Source organism: Strix uralensis, chromosome 3, assembly GCF_047716275.1.
Source record: "Strix uralensis isolate ZFMK-TIS-50842 chromosome 3, bStrUra1, whole genome shotgun sequence".
Classification (NCBI taxonomy): domain Eukaryota; kingdom Metazoa; phylum Chordata; class Aves; order Strigiformes; family Strigidae; genus Strix; species Strix uralensis.
In genome coordinates, this window is record NC_133974.1 from 46469257 (window position 1) to 46487941 (window position 18685).

General features: G+C 46.1%; 1 protein-coding gene across 1 annotated transcript in view; it reads right to left on the minus strand.

The window, feature by feature from the left end:
• The window catches only part of FAXC (failed axon connections homolog, metaxin like GST domain containing), a 28187-nt gene extending 19915 nt beyond the window's left edge, over nt 1-8272 (minus strand). Inside the window, exons 1-3 of the mRNA XM_074862133.1 lie at nt 7984-8272; nt 7249-7384; nt 1622-1818 (exon numbers count right to left, since the gene is read on the minus strand). Coding sequence (XP_074718234.1) covers nt 1622-1818; nt 7249-7384; nt 7984-8258 — 608 coding nt within the window. The 5' untranslated portion in view covers nt 8259-8272. The remainder of the gene's footprint in view (nt 1-1621; nt 1819-7248; nt 7385-7983) is intronic.
• Between the last annotated feature and the right edge of the window lie 10413 nt (nt 8273-18685).

Below are 18685 nucleotides of genomic sequence, written 5' to 3' on the forward strand. Positions count from 1 at the left end.
CAGCAGGAACATACAGTTGGATGTTCTACTACACTGCAGCAAAAATCCGTGCCTTAGGGAAACTCAACTGTGTGACTAAATGGGAAAGGCAACAGGGATATACAGCCAGGCATGCACATCTGTTCTCACTTGGTCTAAGCTCTGTCCACCCATTTCAATGTCATCTCCCTGGCTCAGTGCCTGAATTTGCAATACTTGTCCCCCATGCTCCCCTGTATCATGCCCAGCAGTGCCAAGTCAGCTCAGAGGAAGCCTGGATGGACAAACAACAGCTTCACAGAGGAAAGGGCAATTTTTAATTGAGACACAACAGCAGTGTAAGTTTGTCATCAGTGATGTCACATTTAAAGCAGTTAAGCCTATGGACCATAAAACAAGCAACACTAAGGCAAGGAGATGGAGCATTAGGGGATTAAAAGGCCTCATTTTCCCTTTGGCAGCTATAATAATTGAGAGGGGGGCAAACAAACAAAAAAAAAAAGTTGTTAAATTTGCAGGCTACTTGAGTCAGGGTTTTCTGAGGCTATGGTACTGCAGATGGGTATAATTGGTGAAGATCACACTTCTTGGAAAGCAGGGATTATATTTCTAAACTGTATCATTTAAATCTGCCTAGTGAATGCTAAAATTGTTCACAGAAAACACTAAGAATTATTTGAAGAACTATACGTACATGTTGCTGCTCATCTTCTATCACAAGGTGAAAGAAAAACCACATAAATGCATTCAATTTAAATCACACATTGTTTTGAAGAAAAAAAGTGCAATATTAATTCAAGACTTAGTACAGCAAGGACTTAAATGAATGCTAGAAAGGAAACTGTTGGGAAGAAGCCTTGTGCCTGCTGAGGCAGCCAATGCAGCATCCAACATGCCATGTCCACCTGCTACTTCTATGAATCCAGACTGGAAAGGGCACTTAAAAAGGACTGAAACGTAAAGGGGCAGAGGGGGTGGGGTGGAGGTAGAAATCACAGGTATTCTTTTCAAAGGTGTCAGTAAAATGCATAAAGTACCAACAAGGTTATATTTATGCTTGCCATTCATATACATACTTCAGCTTCTCAGGATACTGTGACTAATACTGTATCCTATCAACTGGCAGGTGCCAACAATACAGGAGTATCCTGCGTTACAGGAAAGGCAGTAATCCATGTTGCAATCACACGCACAGATAATTAAAATCAGTAACTGTAAGAACACAATGTTCTGGATTCATGCTGAATGCTGGATTTGTTCCCCTTCCCCTCCCAAGTACATATGTATTCATTCAGCCATCTTGAATTTTTGCTCTTTATTAGTAAGGCTGTTTCTATGCAGAGGTCATACCAAACAGGATGGAGGAACAGTCCATTGCAGCTCCCTTCTGCAAAGCTGCAGGCAAAAGGCCTGACTCCTGGCCTTGCATGCACAACACTGCAACTCTCAGGGGAGTTGCCCCCAGTTCATACTAGCTATACGCAGAAAGCAACAGCAGTTTTCTAGGGTGAAGAGAGTTGTGAAATTAATAGTTAGGTACCCAAGCTTTCTGCAAGAGAAAAAAACCATCCACGTCCAGGCACAAGCACAAGGCCAGATCTGACAGCACGAGAACTCAGCCAGCTTCCCCATGCAAGCTTACCAGTAGAAGTGCTCCTCCACCATTTTCGTCACAGCTCTGGAAACAGCTCTTTCATGTGGACCAAGGTGTTTATTTAAATTCACTCCAAGTTTCTCTTCCAAAAAGTCAATAATGAACTCAGTGCCAGATACCTTCTTGTGATTGTATTCAATCCAAGGCATTTTCCCTTGAGGGGAAAGTTTTCCATCAAAATAGTTCTAAGAAAAAAAAAAAAGGAAGTAAACAAACAAACATACAAACAAAACAGGTGCTTCAGGTTTTGTTTCAATGAGAATAAAGTTTTTTAAATATTTTTCTGTGGTTTTAAAGGCAACATTATCCAAAAAACTTTTTTTTGTTTAATTAATACTCTAGACTAGTGGTAACTGTTCAGTCAGAGCAACAGCTTTACCCTACATAACAATTCATATAAAATTATTTCTGGGTCCTGCGAGGTGTTACGCACTTTTATGTTAGATGCCACGTGATGTAATATTATTTAAGTACCTGGGTTATTTAAAGGTTGGAGATGCTCAAGTCTTCTGGAAGATTAGGTCCGTTATTCTAAGCAAGTTTTTAATCACAGGACTCAACTGAATTTGGTTTTTGCACAGAGCAGCACTCTTCCTGTTAAAAGTACTTTATAAAGATTAACTCACTACCTATCTCGGATAGCTGCATTACCTCCAAGGATAACACACACACAATCACAAGCATGTAATGAAAGGCATATCATTCCCTCACTGAGCAGGAGGGAAATCTGCCTTTACATACGCTTCTACAATTTCATCATTTAGAAATCTCATACATTTACAGACACACTTGTTACAATTGTGCCTCCAAGAGCCCAACATCAGCACAGTACTAGTGCATCGCTGAATACTGGTGTATCTGCTCAGTGTAGCACTCACGCAGAAGTAGCACTGTACTTTCCCCATTTAACAGTTGGAGAAGGTGAAACACAAGAGATAGAGAACATATGTCTCATCTGACAAACACAAGAGGAATTGCTGGCTTCCAAAACACAATCGGACACTTGACTTCAATTTTCTCTTACTCCTGAAGGCAGAGACACAAAGCAGAACTTTCTTCTTTTCTTGTGATTGCCATCCTCGCGTCCTGTTACTTAATGAATGAAAAAGCCTAGCTCAGAAAGCCAAACCATGAAGGCTCACAATAAAGGCTCTGTACTCAGTCTCCAGACAGTCGCCCTAAGCATTTTGGGAGCTAGCTCCTAATTGCTGGAGGTTTAGGGTTAGTACTTCTGGACTGACCTGTTTGGGTCTCCAGCATTTACCCTTCTTGAATCCATTAAAGATGGATTAAGGTCCTCTCGCAGCAAGCAGCATACACCAGAAAGCGCCTCCAGCTCAGGCTGAGAGCACAGCATCCTGGCTACCACTCAAAACATGGACGTGCAATGCACTATGAATGCGCTGCCATTCCTGAAGGCTCTTCCCTTGCAGATGAAAACAGACAAAACGGGTAATGCTGCTGGTAAAACAATGCCTTCCAGCTGTAGCCTTTTCTGGGATTTCTGCCCAAACAAACTGCATGGTAGGAACACCAGATTACACACTGTCTCGTCTACTGCATCCCTGCGTGGGTGAATAAAGCAACTGAATCCACCCTGCTTGCACATGTGGGCAACATGGGGTTGTTACTCTGGTCCACGGGAGAAAGTCTAAAACTGCTGAACACCTAAAACAAAGGAGAGCACTGCTCCATCCTTCCACCTTCCAGACCCTTCCTTCATCAAAAAGGTTCTTCCAGCACTCAGACTGACTGATAGGTTTCCGTAACTTTTTGTTGTGAATTTACCACAGAATCATAAGCTTTTTACGGAACTACATAGTGCGTCTACGTGGCACTGAGCATTGCTGGCTTAATTTTTGTCTGGCCCCTTCAGTATGAGACTTCCCTTTTAGTGCACAAACACTGATGTTTTGCAGAAGCTACCAGACTTGAAGATGTGTTTATGCATACTGCAATTACTGTAGTCCATATAATTTGCAACACAAAAAAAAAGCAAGTTCTTATTATTCAACTGCACATTTCTTCAAGCACATATATGTAATATTAAAAACACATTACATAAAATCTTGTTAGTACTGCATTAATATTACGCTCTTAAAAACACAAATGAGAGCTAAAGCTGGTCTACCTGAACTTAAAAAAGCCTTCTCAGGATCTTCATGTTTCCGTACATACAATTTATCAAACAAAACAGGAAACATCTTTCAATGACCTGAGAAAACCTTAGTCTCCTGACAAATCTGTTATACTGTTCTTGTATCTATCCTCTGTTCTCAGATGGGTATTTTTAGGCTTGAAAACTCAGTATCCTTATGGCAGCTAATTGCCATCAAATATTTATCAATTTTCCACTTAAAAATTGTTCCAGCTGCAAAGCAGGGAAAAACTATGGTATTATCATTATAAAAACAACCGAACAGAATATCCCCTTATGCCTCATAGTACCTTTAACTCAACTGCAAGCTACAAAGCAACAGTAAAACAAGAGCTCCCCAGAACCTCATCTATAGAGGTATTTATAAACAGAATGACATAGGGCACTTTTGGGGTAATTTTATAGTACTATCCAGAAGAGAACAGGTTCCACATTTTCAATTACTGCTGCTTATGCTTTTACTTTACTCATGTCTCTTCCCAAGGAGGTTACCATTTTCACAGACCCGACATGAAAACAGCACTTTCTGCTGTGCTAATTACTTATCAGATTACATAAATGCTCAGGTCTTCATATTGTTGAAGGAATCCAGGAACACCCAAATGGTCTCCACAACCACCCAGAATGGGCTCTTTCAAAGAAGCTTTATCAAGAAAAGCATCAACCATTTTGAAAAAACAGCCAGGTACTATGACAGACCAGGCAGGGTGGGGCTGCCCAAATTATTTTTTATGGAGAACTCACACCTAGAAAGGCAGCTTCAAGAAAACTAAGTACATTACGAGAGCATCTGTTGGGAGAAATTCAGATGAGAGAGTAAGGTAGGAATGTGTTGCCCAATTCCACTTTTCACATGCCATTAAAGTCTGTCGTGTAACACACAGCTCGTTATTCAATAGCCTGAGGCACTATAATAAAGTATAAACACAACGAACCAAAAGAGTAAAAGCAGCCTGACCACCCTGCTGCCTTTTCTTCACTCTGCTTCACAACCCTTCCTTTGAAGCATCCCCTCCCTGGGAAGGTGATGACCGCAGCAGGTCTCTGGAGGCGAGCCCCGGCACCAGCTGCCACCCGGAGTGCCATCACTTCTCCATCACAGCCCCCGCCAACGCGCAGGGAAACGAGGTGTTCCCTCCTGCATCTGGATGTACCCCCACTACACACGCACCCTGCTGCCCATTGAATGTCTCTGTCACCTACAGTGTCCTACAGGTAACACAGCCACAAGGGAACAAAAGTCTGCTGGTAGTCCGAGTATAGGAAACTTTCTAACTCCAGCTGAGAAAGGCGCTGCTGGCTGGCTCCCCCCACTACCTCCTGCTCCCCTACCACTTAACCCCACAGAGCCACCCAGACCCTCCTCCACCCTCCGGAGCCAAACGCAGCACTGTACTCCTAACACAAAGACAGGAACAGAATCTGCCTCTTTCAGAAAAAAGCTACGTCTTCAGCTCTTAAGCTTAACTCCACGAAACTTACCTCTAAAATCCTACGTAGGGTCGGTAACCCCCAAAACACCTTAAACCCATATAAGCCAGCATGGCTAATAGCAGCAATCTGGCATTCCCAGCACCCGCAGGACCTATTCCTGCTCCTGCAGTGTGGCACGGGGAACCGTGCTGGGTTAAAGCCAAATAAACTAAACCTTCATGGCTCCAGCTAGGCTAGCTCTGGCACAGAAAAGCACGTGAAGGAAGAGACAAGAGGGAGCCACCAGCTGCTGAAGGTAGGACTGTTGCTTTTGGCAGACCTGCTGACCTACACCAGCTTAGTGTGCTCACAGCTGGCTAGTAGGGGTAGAGAGATGCAATACCAAAAAGCAATGCTGACCTTCAGTACAGAAAATAAAGAGGGGAGGATAACCCTCTGGAAATCCCTCTCTCTCTAAAAAGCTAGGTGACTCACTTCTACCCAGCATTAGCTGTCTAAAGGACTCCATCCTAAATCACACAGATGCGCCGTGTTATCTTTTAGAAGTGACCGTATCCTGTCACAACCATTTTATACTTCAGCTTTCTTTACTCTCCACCAGAGCAACTTGGATCACTGAAAACCTCTGAACCGCATCAACTGCCATGAGAAAGGAAACAGAAAATAGTTTTCCCTTCAAATGTCCAATTTCTACCCAGATTAACCTGGGTGGAGAAGCAATGCACACCAAGCCCTCCTGCTCCAATGACATGTTCAAACTTCAGTATCTTCCAGGTTCTGTAAACCCAAATGAGGAAAATACATCCCACGGGATGGAAATCTCCCTCTTCAATGTTTTGAATTATCTGATTCAACTACCATTAAATCGTAAGATAATGAACATTAAACTCAGGCTTCTGAAGACTTAAGCAAAATGTACTAATTCGGTTTTCTTTCACTTCCAATATAAAGGAGTTTACCCGCATACAAAGCTGAATGAATATCAACCACAAATGTGTAAAAAAAAAAAAAAAAGTTGTAATATGGTTGTTTTTCATCTGCAGAACACTGGACATAAACAAAACATCCTTCCTAACACCTTGGTACGCAGCAGTAAAAAGTGACTTGAGCCCGTGAGGGATGATCATGCACCTTATGCACAGCTCAGTCTCTTTTGAGACAAAGTAAGATGCCAAATTTACATCATTTAGGAAAAAAAGACAGACATTTCTTCTACCCAAGATGCTTGTTATATTTACCAGCATTGTTGTACCATCTTAAATGTTCAATGCTTTACACAGACAGAAAAGAAACCCCTCCCGTGTTTCAAAGAGCCTGCATGCTGTACACCTTGCCGACACCACAACAAAGCGCACGGCGTCACAACTAAACTCTGACGCTAACAGGCGAGGCTGCTAGATTCAAATTTCTGCTCTCCCGGCTTTCATTCACTGGAGTAGCTCGGGCTTCATCCCCCGTGGGAAGAAGGCATGGGATGCACCCAGCCACAATTAAGGAGCAGTATTCACAACCTCTAAAGGCAATCCTGTCTCACTGGAGGGGAAGCACCAGCGATGGGAAGTAAAGCAGAAGGCAAGCACGTCTTCCCAGCAGAGCTCCAGAGGGAAACCCTCCAGGAAAATAAGAAGCTGCAGCTGTCTTATCTTGATCTCTTAAGCATGGTGAAATTCAAAGATGAAATAATGTTACAATTTAGTGTTGGGGTGTTATTTAGCATTACATAAACTCTGGACTACTCTCCCACTTCAGCACTTCGAGCCAAGTTAGCTTCTAACACTCATTTAGCATTGCCAGTTAAATCAGGAGCTGTTCCAGACCAATGTTATTCAAGTCATATCTTTAAAGGTTACACACCAAATTTAACTGGAGACATAAAAGTGTCGGTGTACCCACCCAGCTGTAGGTGTATGTTTACATCTCCCTGGGTGAGACAGATTGGGGGGCGGAGGAGAGCCAGGATGCCTATTTGCCATTTCATGCAATTACAGCGAGCTGCAATGTAAAGGAAAACTGCCCAATGTACCTGGTAGGGTAAATCCGCCATCCTCAAGTAAGTTTCCATTTTCAGACAGAATGGAGATAAACTTGGAACACCATTGCTAGGCCTTGAAAACTGATGCAGTATGATAGCATCTTTCGAATCAAGCTCTTGCTCTTTCCTGCCAAAAACAGAACAGAATTAAAGAAAAAAAAAGAAAAACAAAAAAAAAACCCCGAAGAGGTGCAGGATACATCGGTACATTAAACACACAAAGGAGAAATCCTGTCCGAGGCAACCCGTGCATCCTCCCTTAATGGACGGCTGCAGGTTTTCGGTTCATGGGACCCAGAGCCCGTGAGAGGCACCGGCGCGGCCGCGGCGGACAGCAGGCTGGGCTCAGCCCGCACCGGAGACCGCCGGGGGCAGGCAGCGCCCTGCGCAGCGCCAGCACGGGGGCTACCGGCCCCGCGGCCGCCCGGGGCCACCTGTGGAGGCGAGCGTGGGCCACCCCTTCGGAGCCACCTCCTGCACTGCCGCAAAGGGTAAATAAAGGGGGAGCGGGGGGGGCTATAAACGGCAGAACCGCGGCGAAGCGGAGAAGCCAACCCAGCAGGCCTCACCGCCCCCTCCCCTCAGGTAAGCGCCGCCTCAGCGCGGCGGTGAGCGCGCCCTTCGCCTCCAGCGCTTCTTGTCAGGGGCAGCGGCCGGCCCGGCGCAGGCCCCGCCGCCGCAGCCCGCCCGCCCGCCGCCCCCGTCCCGGCGCCGCCGCAGCCTCACCGGATGGCCAGCAGCTCGTGGAGCAGGTAGGCGGCGGCGGCCAGCAGGGCGCCGCCCGTCAGGTACAGCGTCTTCTTCCACCAGGAGTCGGTGCCCAGCGCCGCCATGGTGCCGCCCGCGCCCCCGCCCGCCAGCGGGAAGGCGACGATCTCGCCCCCATAGAGGGCGGGCGGCGGCTCCTCGGGCCCCGCGCACCACCCCAGCGACAGGCTGCGGTTGCGGCTCAGGTCCGCCACGCAGGAGCGGGGCGCCGCCAGGCCCACCCCCCACAGCATGCTGCGCCCGGGCCCCGCATCCCCCGCCGCACCGCCGAGCCCCCCACCTGCCCTGCCCGGCCCTGCCCTGCCCCGGCCCGCCCAGCACAGCCCAGCCCGGCCGCCGCGGCGGGGAGGGCCGCGCCGCGCTGGGCGGCTCCGCCGGCTCCCTCAGCCGGTGCTGCGCGGCTGCGCAAGGCGGCGGGGAGGGGAGGAGAGGAGAGGGGATGGGGTGGGCCGGGCCTGCCCGGGCGGAGGCCCCCGCGTCCTCCCGCCGGGCCCGGGGCGGGAGGGCTGCAGGGCCGGGGGCCGCGCCGCGGCTGCGGCAGCCACTGTCCAGAATTCGGGGCGAAAAGCGGCGCCGCACGCCCGGGGGTCTGCGCGTCAGCCGGCCCCGTTAAAATACCCGCGGACTGCTGCGCCGAGCAGCGCCGCGCTGTTCCTTTACGGAGGAGCAGAGGCCTCGTATCTTATCCTGTATTTGGGACAATAGGCACCACGCCATCACACCCCAGAGCCTGACTGCAGCAGAACGTGGCCACACGCGTCTCCAAACACCTGACATCCCGCGGCAGTTTTCTCTCTGTTACTCTGATGCTCGATGAGGTGACTGGGGAGAGCACCTTTACACGCAGAAAGGGAAGCAAAGTGACTTCAAAACCCTCAGCCCACAAGGTAGCAAGATTTTGCTGGCACTGAGGGTCCCAGCGCTCCCTTGCCTGCATCCTCCCTGCGGCAGCAAGAGCCTTGGGTGCCCCGTGATGGTATGAGCAGGACTTCACATCATATTCTGCCAAATATCCGTGGCTCTGCACGTCACACTGACCCTAAAACACTAACAATGCCTGTTGTTTTCTGGTTAACACCACTGCCCAAATACTTAGTCCTTCATCAAATGCTGTAGTGTGTACACAGCTGCTCCAAAAAGCTCACACAAGTTAGGTATTCTATTATGCCATCAGGGGTAATAGAAGTGACCTGATTCTTCACACAAATGGATCAACTTTTAGTGTCCAGTAGGGCATAGACACCAACTAGGACCAGGGCTTTGCAGACACTTTACCTCAAGGTATGGGACAAATCAGACAAAGGAGGAAGATGAGGAAGAGGAGAGCCCTGAGCAAAGCTATGGCGTTCAGATCTATGTGCTGACTTCTCCAAGTGCCAGCAGTGGCCAGTTTTGCATTTAGTTTTGCTGTGCAACATCAGTGAGAGCAGTCGTCTCTGCTACCACTCACCAGGAAAGCTACTGTGCTCTGACACTCTCCTGATTAGCTCCTTGCAGCATTTTGTTTCATTCCTCACTTTTAACTTGTTGTTTATGGGTATTCGATAACGACAGGCTACAGCGCAAGAGCCCCATGTTTGATACATAGCATGTGTTTGATACTGTGCTGACGGCCTGCTCTCAGGAATTAATGGGATCAGAGAGGTCCCAGGGATCTGGTAGATCTCGTTCCACAAACACGTTGCTCCCTCTAAAACCTGCTGTGCTCCTCTGCTCTCATCCTTAGCGAGGTGCTGGCTGAGCAACTTCTTCACAGCTTTTGGGCCACTCCACACTATGGATGATGCACAGGTAATGAAATAAGAGTGGAAAGTGAGAGCAGCAGCCACTTCATGCCACAGCTGATCATTTGCAGCATGAGGTTTTGTTAAATTCTTACAACAGGGCAATGAAGAGACAAAGATGAAAGGTGCTTTTTCTCAGCTACAGCACCTTCAAATCTCAGGCTGAAGATTTGTTTCAGATGGCAGACAGCCTAATAAATCTGGACTGTCACAGCCTGGTAGCTGGTCTCAGCTTTTGCTACTGCAAGGGAATTGCTTGCTGTGTTACCGATAAGAGGGATCCAGTTACAGATGGGATCTAAGCTTCTGTGAGGGCAGAGAAAGGTCCAGGGCATCCACATCCCAGCTGCTGCCACTGCTTGACTTTCAGAGGCAAATGAGCTATCCTAAAACCCGCATTTTGAATCAGTGGCCAGCACAACTGGGGAGGATTTGTGAGTGGGAGGAGGGAGGGAAAGAGGGAGTAAATCATTCACCTCCCAGTGCTGCCCTGGACAAGGTAGGCAAACCTGGTGTCTTGAAGGAAACATTACTGCAATTTATGCTCCGAAAGTCAATGCTGGTTTGGTAGTCTGGCTTGTGCCTTTGCTGGCATTAAGATGCTATACAGATGCAAGGGAGACTGTAAGGCAAACCAGTTGCCCCAAGGTTGTTAGAGCAGTGCTCTAGTCAGATGTTTAACATTTGTTCAGCAAGGAGACTACCACCCTTCTTTTGGAGAAGAACCTTACACTGTGTTACTCCTGTTGTGGATGCAGTGTTGCCCAGAGGCTGCAAGGGTGCAGTGCACAGCGATGCCTCCCAGGACGCAGTGTGGGAAGCCTCTCCAGCAGAGCCTGTGCACCTCATGGTATGTCAGATACAGATCCCCACAGACACCCCGACAGCCTTGCTGTCCTGCTCATAAACCAGATTTTAAGGGGTTGGTTGTGACCTGCACAGCACTGACTGGACTTGACCATTTAAAAGGTGCAGGTCCCAGTGTCACATCTTGGTAGCCAGAGTTTAACAACAGCAGATAAAGAACATGGATAAAACACAAGTTCTGTACCCTTGTACCTGTCCCACACACTTGACTCACTAGTAGTGCGCTGCCAGCCTCTCTTCCTTGGGGTTTCAAAGTCTTCTGCCAGCAGGTATTGAATCCATTTGGCCTGGCAGTCTGGTAGCCAAGCTTATCTGCGGGCAAAGCAGCAAAGAGCATGTCCTCAGCCCGCCTTTTCCTTGGCTGCAGAAGAAGGCAGTGTCCATTCCTCCAGGGAAGGTGCACAGCCTCACAGGGCGGCACTGTTACCTGTGGCCAATGACTTTGTATTGGGCTTGTTAGCGGGCAGTAGCGCCCAGGAACACAAGCTACAGCACTTTGTCTGGCTTTCTCATCCTGTGCGTCGTGGGTGCTGCAGTCTCAGACTGGTTCCTGAGATACAGTCTGGTTTTCCCACCTTCACCTCAAAGAAGCTCACAGGTGCTGCCCACCAGACTGACAGCCGCCTCTCTTGTTCAGGGAGGGTGGGAATCCATCTTTGCATCTTTGCTAAATTACCACTTTTCATTTTTTTGAGTGGGGAAAATAAGAGCTAACAGTGATACACCCACATGCCTGTCTGGCTGCAAACACACACCCAAACGTAGCACAGTCTGGAACAGTCATCTCTCAAATACATCTTGCAGAGAAAACAAGATGCAGTACATTAAAGTACACTTTTATCTGTAATCTGTTCTAGAGAGGCTGCCTAAAGGAAGAAAGAATAACAGAATAAGTAGATTTTTCTAGTTAGTATAAATCTAAAGCCTACTTTGTTATATAGCAAGCCGAGTTTTTCTTCTGGAGCCTCCAGTTTGATTTGGGGGCAGGGAGGCACTAATAAACTCATTCTGTATGTTGGTGTAAAGATTCCTGATCTTCATTACGTTGGTTTTTTTTTTTTTTCTGTAATAACTTTGGGTTCACTGCACCTGCGGTTAGCACGGCGGGCTGCCCACAGAGCTGGTGGAGGGTGTCAAAACTGCAGTCTGAGCCCAGTGGTTGCAGTGGGTCTTTGCAGAGTCCCACTGCAGAAGCTGTCCCATCTGTATTTTGGCTGAGCACTAACAAAGCTTTTTAGCAATCAGGGCCCACGCTGCATGCCTCACCCCAAGTTTTAGTTTCTTGTACTGCTGCCAACTGGGTTTGAATAGCAGAGCGTCACTTGCCAAATCTCCCCTGAGGCTTCAAGAAATAGCGCCACCCATTTTCCGCTGGTCTCCTGCACTGGTATCACCCGTGGCTCCTACTGACAGTCTCTCTCTCTTCCAAGTGGCCAGGCTTTGGGCAGCATGGAGCTTTTAACAGCTCTATTAATCAGTCCATGTTGTTTTTACAGGTTGCTCTGCCTGAAGTGAAAGCGCCTCGCCGTGCCCATGCACGGTGACTGGCTGTCCCCAGACAGGTGACACCCCTGCTCTGGTTGGGCTCTCACTTTATGTGCTGGCAGGGCATCCTTCAGTGGTACAGAAATGCTTTCCTTCTCTTTGAAATAGCCCAAACTTACTGAGGCCTTGTCTGCAGAAGACATAATTTAATAGGGTTTTGTGGTGAGGGCTGAGTTTATGAGAGGGTGAAAAAAGGCTTTTTCAGCGCCGGCAGGCTCTCCAAGATCCTCCTGAAATAATTGCTGACTGCTGCCAGGATTGGTTTTGTTGTAATATTAATGATCTCTCTGGGCATCTTGAGTTTCATATACATGTCTTTTTAATCATTCAGCTAAAAATAGCCAAGGTATAGCTGCAAAACAGTCATGCTGTGTTTCATTTGGATTTAGAGAAGGAGTTAATAATAACTTTAATGACACACAAAGGTACAAATACATAGGAAATTAAAAGCATCCAGAATCTAAACTACTTCTTCTGTGCTGTACAGAAGTACCTATATCTAAGTCCACACTAAGTGCAATTCCAGAAGTTCCCCAGAGTTTACTTTGCACTTTCTGGTAAACAAAGCCACTTGCTGAGGTGATGCAGACCTGAGACTGTCACAAAGGATGTAAATAACTCAGGGTTCCTTGCTTTTGCCAAAAAAAAGGGGCTTTGTTTGAAACCTCCTACTTTCTGCAGGTAAAAATACTCGGGCTGACAGCTGAGTATAGCTGTCTGCTACTCAGTTGACAGACCTACAGTTTCACAATTTTTTAGTTGTTTTTAATTTTATTACACTGTTTTACAAGCTTTATGGACAACTGACAACCCTCATAATGTCATGAGGGTGGTTACACCCTTCTAGAGTCAGATCTTTCATGTAAAACTTTCTCGGTAGCAGAATAGCGTTGGGAACCAGATACAGATTGCTTGCCATAGCCCGGTGCAGTCACTCCCAGTCTTTGCCCATTTGTAAGTGCTCTCCCATTTACAGCATCCTCTGATCAGAAGACGTAAGATTTGCAGTACATACTGCCATGACCTGCTTGGCATCTCAGTTCATATTTGATTAATAATAGAGATGTATGAAGTTTTTGCAGATTTCCTTACACAGATTTCCTTTCCTTACCATATTTACTCTTTTCAAAAGATCTATACGGTCTTCAGATTTTACCCCGTTAAGTAAGAAGTGTTGGTTTTTGTGGGAAAATGAGTTGTTTAGTGCATCTGCCTTAGATTAGCTAGCAACTAGCCTAAGGTGATAATGACAGAGATAAAAGTGCTAGCTGCTGCAGACCCTGCAGAAACAGAGCAATGTACCATTAGCGAGCACAAACCCTGTCAATCCAGGGCAACAGGACCACAAAATGGGATGAGATCATTCCAGCGTGACACATTTGTCTGCAAATCAACTCCCCGCTGAAGGCAGTGGAAGGAGAACAAGAAGGGATGGAAACAGGGGAGAGGAGAGCCCGTTCCAGAGGCTGCGTCCCTGAGGCTGTGCTTTCATCTCCCAAGAGCTCTGGAAATAAAGAGGGATGGGAGAGACAGCAGCAGAGCTGAAGGCCTGCTGTCTTTGTCCTGTGAGAAGGCGAACTGGTGAGCACCATAACAGATAGCATGATTTTGGTTTATTGTGTATGTGGTTCTGGAAAAAGGTGCTTGTCAAGTAGTCCTGTAGACAGAAGCTTTTTTCTTACCTACAAGAGGCTTCAGTCAGGGAGAGGTGCTGCACAACCCGCACGGGAATGTTGTCCTGCGTAGACAGGCCATTTGAAGTTTCTTCCATTATCCGCCATGAAGTCCTTCAGCCCATGTAGCTTCCTCCCTTTCTCATCCTTTCATGGGACATCATCTCATCTGGCTACAGCTTCAGAAACCTTGTCATCTAGGTTCATCTGGGGTCTCACCCTTCCTCTGGGGAAAAGAAAAACAAGGTGTCTCCAGAGTACTTTTTGCCAGCAACTATAGCAGGGTACACCAGATCTCATCCTCCCCACACACATTTCTCCTTAGCAGACACATTTTGTTGGCAGCTTTGGCAGGACTTTTCTTGCTGTGGTGTAATGAGAAATGCTGTTCTGGTGATTCAAAATTCAGAGGGTTTATTTTCCTGGCTGCAGAGCAGAGGCCTCCAGGCAAGCCTGTGATCAGGGAACCGCCCCGGTGTTCAAAAGCTTTGCGCTCTCAAGAAGTTAGATGGTCTCACGATATATTAGGATTGGGAGAGGCAAGGAGGGGGGTAATGGACATGAGGGCACCTCTCTTTGACATGGAAAGGAAATCTGGTACTCCTGTGTTTAGAAAGAACACTGGGGTTTACTGGTTTTTGACGTCCCTGGGCGTGGCAGAGACACAACGCTCAGTGCTCCTGTGGCAGTGGCGGGCACTCAACAGCTGTGGATGTGCCCGCCCAGGTCAGGACCTCCTCAGTTACAGCTGGGGAGTGGGGCAGGGAGCACCCTTACGGGCAGATCCCTCAGGGCTCTGGGGTAGCCAGGGCCCGTTGGTTTTGTAAAGAGTAACTTCAATGCGGATCAAGGGTGGCAAGGCACTGAGCTGCTCCTTCTCCAACAGCTGGAAGGCAAAGCTGGGAATTAAACCCCAAGTTTTAATGCTGGGGCTGTGCTTCATCGGAGGGCGTTCAGGGCAAATCTGCTAACTTTGACAGTTATTTAGGTGAGTTGGATACATTCTTCTGAGGTCTCCTTTTTATCGTATGTTTTCTTTACTTTCATTTTTGTATGTCTTCAGGTTGCATGTGCTTATTCTAATTCAGGAAAATAAACACTACATCTCCTTCTGTATCTTCTGTTATTACAAGTTTTTATAATACAACTACTGTACAAAGCAATATTAGCAGTTCAATCTCCAGGTTGTTTCAGGGTTGGGTTTTTTTTTTAAGTTAACACATCACATGAGGATGCAACAGAGGTTTCAGATTTATTAATGGAACACTAATGGTCTTCACAGTCCTTTTAAGCAGAAAAAAAAAATATATTTTAGAAAAAGTGAATATTGATTATATTGCTGGAGTGACTCCATGCAGGAATAAGAGCACAATAAAATGCAGATCAAAGTATATATCCTGAATCCCTAATGCACTGAGAGGTGGCTGTGCAATTAATGCATGTGTAAGTCAAGACAGGTCAGGTGATTTTACAGCCTAGGTGAAATCCCAGCCCTTCTGGCTAGAATAAAACATGACATCATTTTATCCTGCTTCAAGAAAATGGGACGTGTGTCAATATAAATAAAGTCTACCGTTAGCACAAACTTTAAATTATTAGAATGTTGTCCTATAACCTGGAGGAACCAGGGGAAACACAGGCTGATTTTTATCACGAACATGTCATCTGAAAATAATGTTATTTTTATTCAGATTTATAATACTGTTCAGTCTAAGCAAAATCGAATTATTTTGAAAGGGTTATAAAAGCAGGATTCTTTTCATTGGAGAAGGGGCTGAGGAAAATACGTGGTTATGATGGCAAGACAGTGCATTACACAGAAAGAACTCTTTTTTGGTCACTCATCATGAAGCAGGAGACAATGCAACAAAATTCACCCCGAGCTGGAAAAATAGAAGGTTATTCTGAGGGAGCACAGAACCAAATAAACCACAAACTCCACTTTAGAGGTACCGAAGGATGATTGTACACTAAGTGATACTATTCCCTTACAGGCCCAGCAGAAGCAGTAAGGGAGAAGCAGTGCAATTTCAAAGGGGAGGTGATGGGGAAGAGAAATTATGCATTTGGGCTTCTGCATTTTTCTCTTTAACAAGATAATATTAGTTATTTTATTAAATAAATGCTGACTCAAGTCAACAGCGTTGCAGTTTTAGGATACAAGTTGTTCATATCTGTGGGCATCTTGGTATAGATGGTGAAGATGTTTTGCTCTAGCTTATGCTCCCGATAAAAGGGAATTAAATGCAAAGTACAGTGGGAATACAGCTGCATGCAGCAGGGTAGGAGGTCCTCCACACAAACATGGGGAACACTATGAAGGAGGGAGCTGGCAGCTACTCATGATTACTAAGTGACTAGTATTCAGTTTGAAGCTGGAGGAGCCCACCTTTCCTTCCCAGGAGCTCAGCGAGGGGGTAGGCATTTGGAATAAGGCACTGGAGCTTAACATGGAAAAACAAGTGGGAGGCTGTGAATACGTGAACTGTTATGCTTCAGCCTGACACAGAACCACTCTCCCAACCACCAGTTCCTCTTTGAAGGCACACTTGAACCTGACTGCTCTCTATACTTTGGCTTCACATTTCTCATCTCCATCAGAATCCTATTTATCTTCCAGGCATCGCTCTTCTTCCTTCTACAATTTCTGGCTTTTCCAGTGCAGTCCCCATTCTGAGTACTCCTGGGTGCATCTCAAATCCCTGCAACTACAGTATCAACACTCATGTGATGACTCATGTTCTGTCTCACTTTCTCCTCCCGTCTGCTTCATCAGGCTGGCTAATTACAGAAACTGAGCCTTTTGACTTCTGAACTTCTAGACTGCATGCGATTATTCCTTTCAAGAATTTCTTAGAAGCATGCGGAAAATAAGCTTCCTTTTTTTTTTAATTAAAGCTGAGATTTCAATATAATTAAGGAATTTGAGAAGCCCTTTTCAGAAAAACTTTCTACAAGACAGTCTTTATTCTTATCTCTACTCACAGCCACTACACATTTCCTTTCCCACTACTTTCTCCCTCCTTTTATCCATTCCCTAGGAACCTGACACAGGGTGTTTGTGGAAATGTATGTAAAGAAATGGTAAAGTCCTGCAAAAATGGCCATGAAATGTCACCGGATCACCAAGGAACAATGGGCAATGAGATACCAGAACAGGACATCATGGAAACTTCAAGTTCTGTTTTTATTTAAAAAGAAAATTAAATGCAAATCTCCTCTTGAGGCTCTCATACTACTCAAATTGGGCTTGAGTGCAACTAATATTTCAATTATTATCTGAAAGTGCTGTTCCACAGGACAGGTTGAGTCAACCTAAAAGCCTACTGCCCCTCAAGGGACTGTTCTGCCCCGCCTTCTCCCTGGCCATGTGCTCCCACTGCTTCCCTCCTGGCTGGCACTAGTCCTCGACAATGGCAAAATTCAGCCCCCTGAACAGCAAAACTATCACCAGCACCCCAAGGAGGCAAAAAAAAAATAGTAAGATTTACAACTCAGACAAGCATCAGTCTCAGCAAAGAGCTGGGACTGGGACCGTGTGAAGCAATGAGACAACATGACGAGCCACAGCAGAGCTGAATACCTGAGACCACCCAGAACAGCATCATTTGTTCTGTGGGATTTTTTTTAGCCAGATTAGCTCCTTGCTCCCATTTGTTGTGTTGCAGAAACAAATAGCTGGGAACAGGAGAGTCAAGGGTCTACAACCAGAAATAAACACAGATGCTGAAAAAGAGCAAGCCCCAAATATGACTTTTTCCCAATCTCAAAGCAAGAATCACCTCTTGTCCCAGGTGCACGCGTGGTGCTATGACATTATTTTTTTTACCTCCTACCACCACTATTCCTGTAAGCGTCAAAGCTATGGCTCCATACTCATGAACAACTTGCAACAGGAAAGCCAAAAGATTTGCAAATTTATTTGACTTAAATTCTGTTCATTTCAATAGCACCTATTAAATTTCCACAGCAACTGAGCTAAGAAAAGCAGGAAATCTTGATTGGTTTCCTATGCACAGATTTTAAGAAAAAAGTTTCTGCAGCATGAATACATAGTACATATTCAGTGCACAGTACTGAATTTGATTACGCTGTGCCAGAGACACACATTTATGAATAATGCAAAGTTAAAAAAAACACAGCTAAAAAAGTAACATTTAGGATATTCTTGCAGTTTTTTATCTCACTAAATTTTTTTCTAGTGCATTCATTTACTTTCTGGCTTCAGAAGAGTTTGTTTCAACCAGAGGGATGAAATACAGCTAGAATAGTTAGGATACTCCACCAGGAGAGGAAAACTGAGGGCTACTGACCAAAGATGGAGCACATCAGGACATCTGCAGACATGCCATGGGTACAAGGACCTGTTCAAGCCGTCCCCCCTCTCCTTTGCCCACACCACTCACTGAACTCTCCCATATTGACAGGGCTCCTATACATGTGTAGGAGCAGATGGTCAGGTGCTTTTGATAAGGTTTTTGTCAAAAACGGGGGTATCCATGGGCAACCAGGTCCACATGCTTGCTGCTTAAATGCCAGCCATTGTTAATTAGGTATGTGATCCCTCTTGTGAGCCTGGGCAGAGAACCCAAGCAGCATCAAAGGCATTTTGTGCTAAGTGCAATAGAAATAGCAATGAAAAAAACAGTTCATTCCCCAGGCAGCTCACAGTTTAATGAAAAACTACAAGCAAGTGGGAAGAACAGAAAGGATGAGAAAGCCAGGATAAAAGCTGGTCACACAAACATCTGCATTTAGGGCTTTTAAAGCAAACAAAATTCAGCTGCTCTA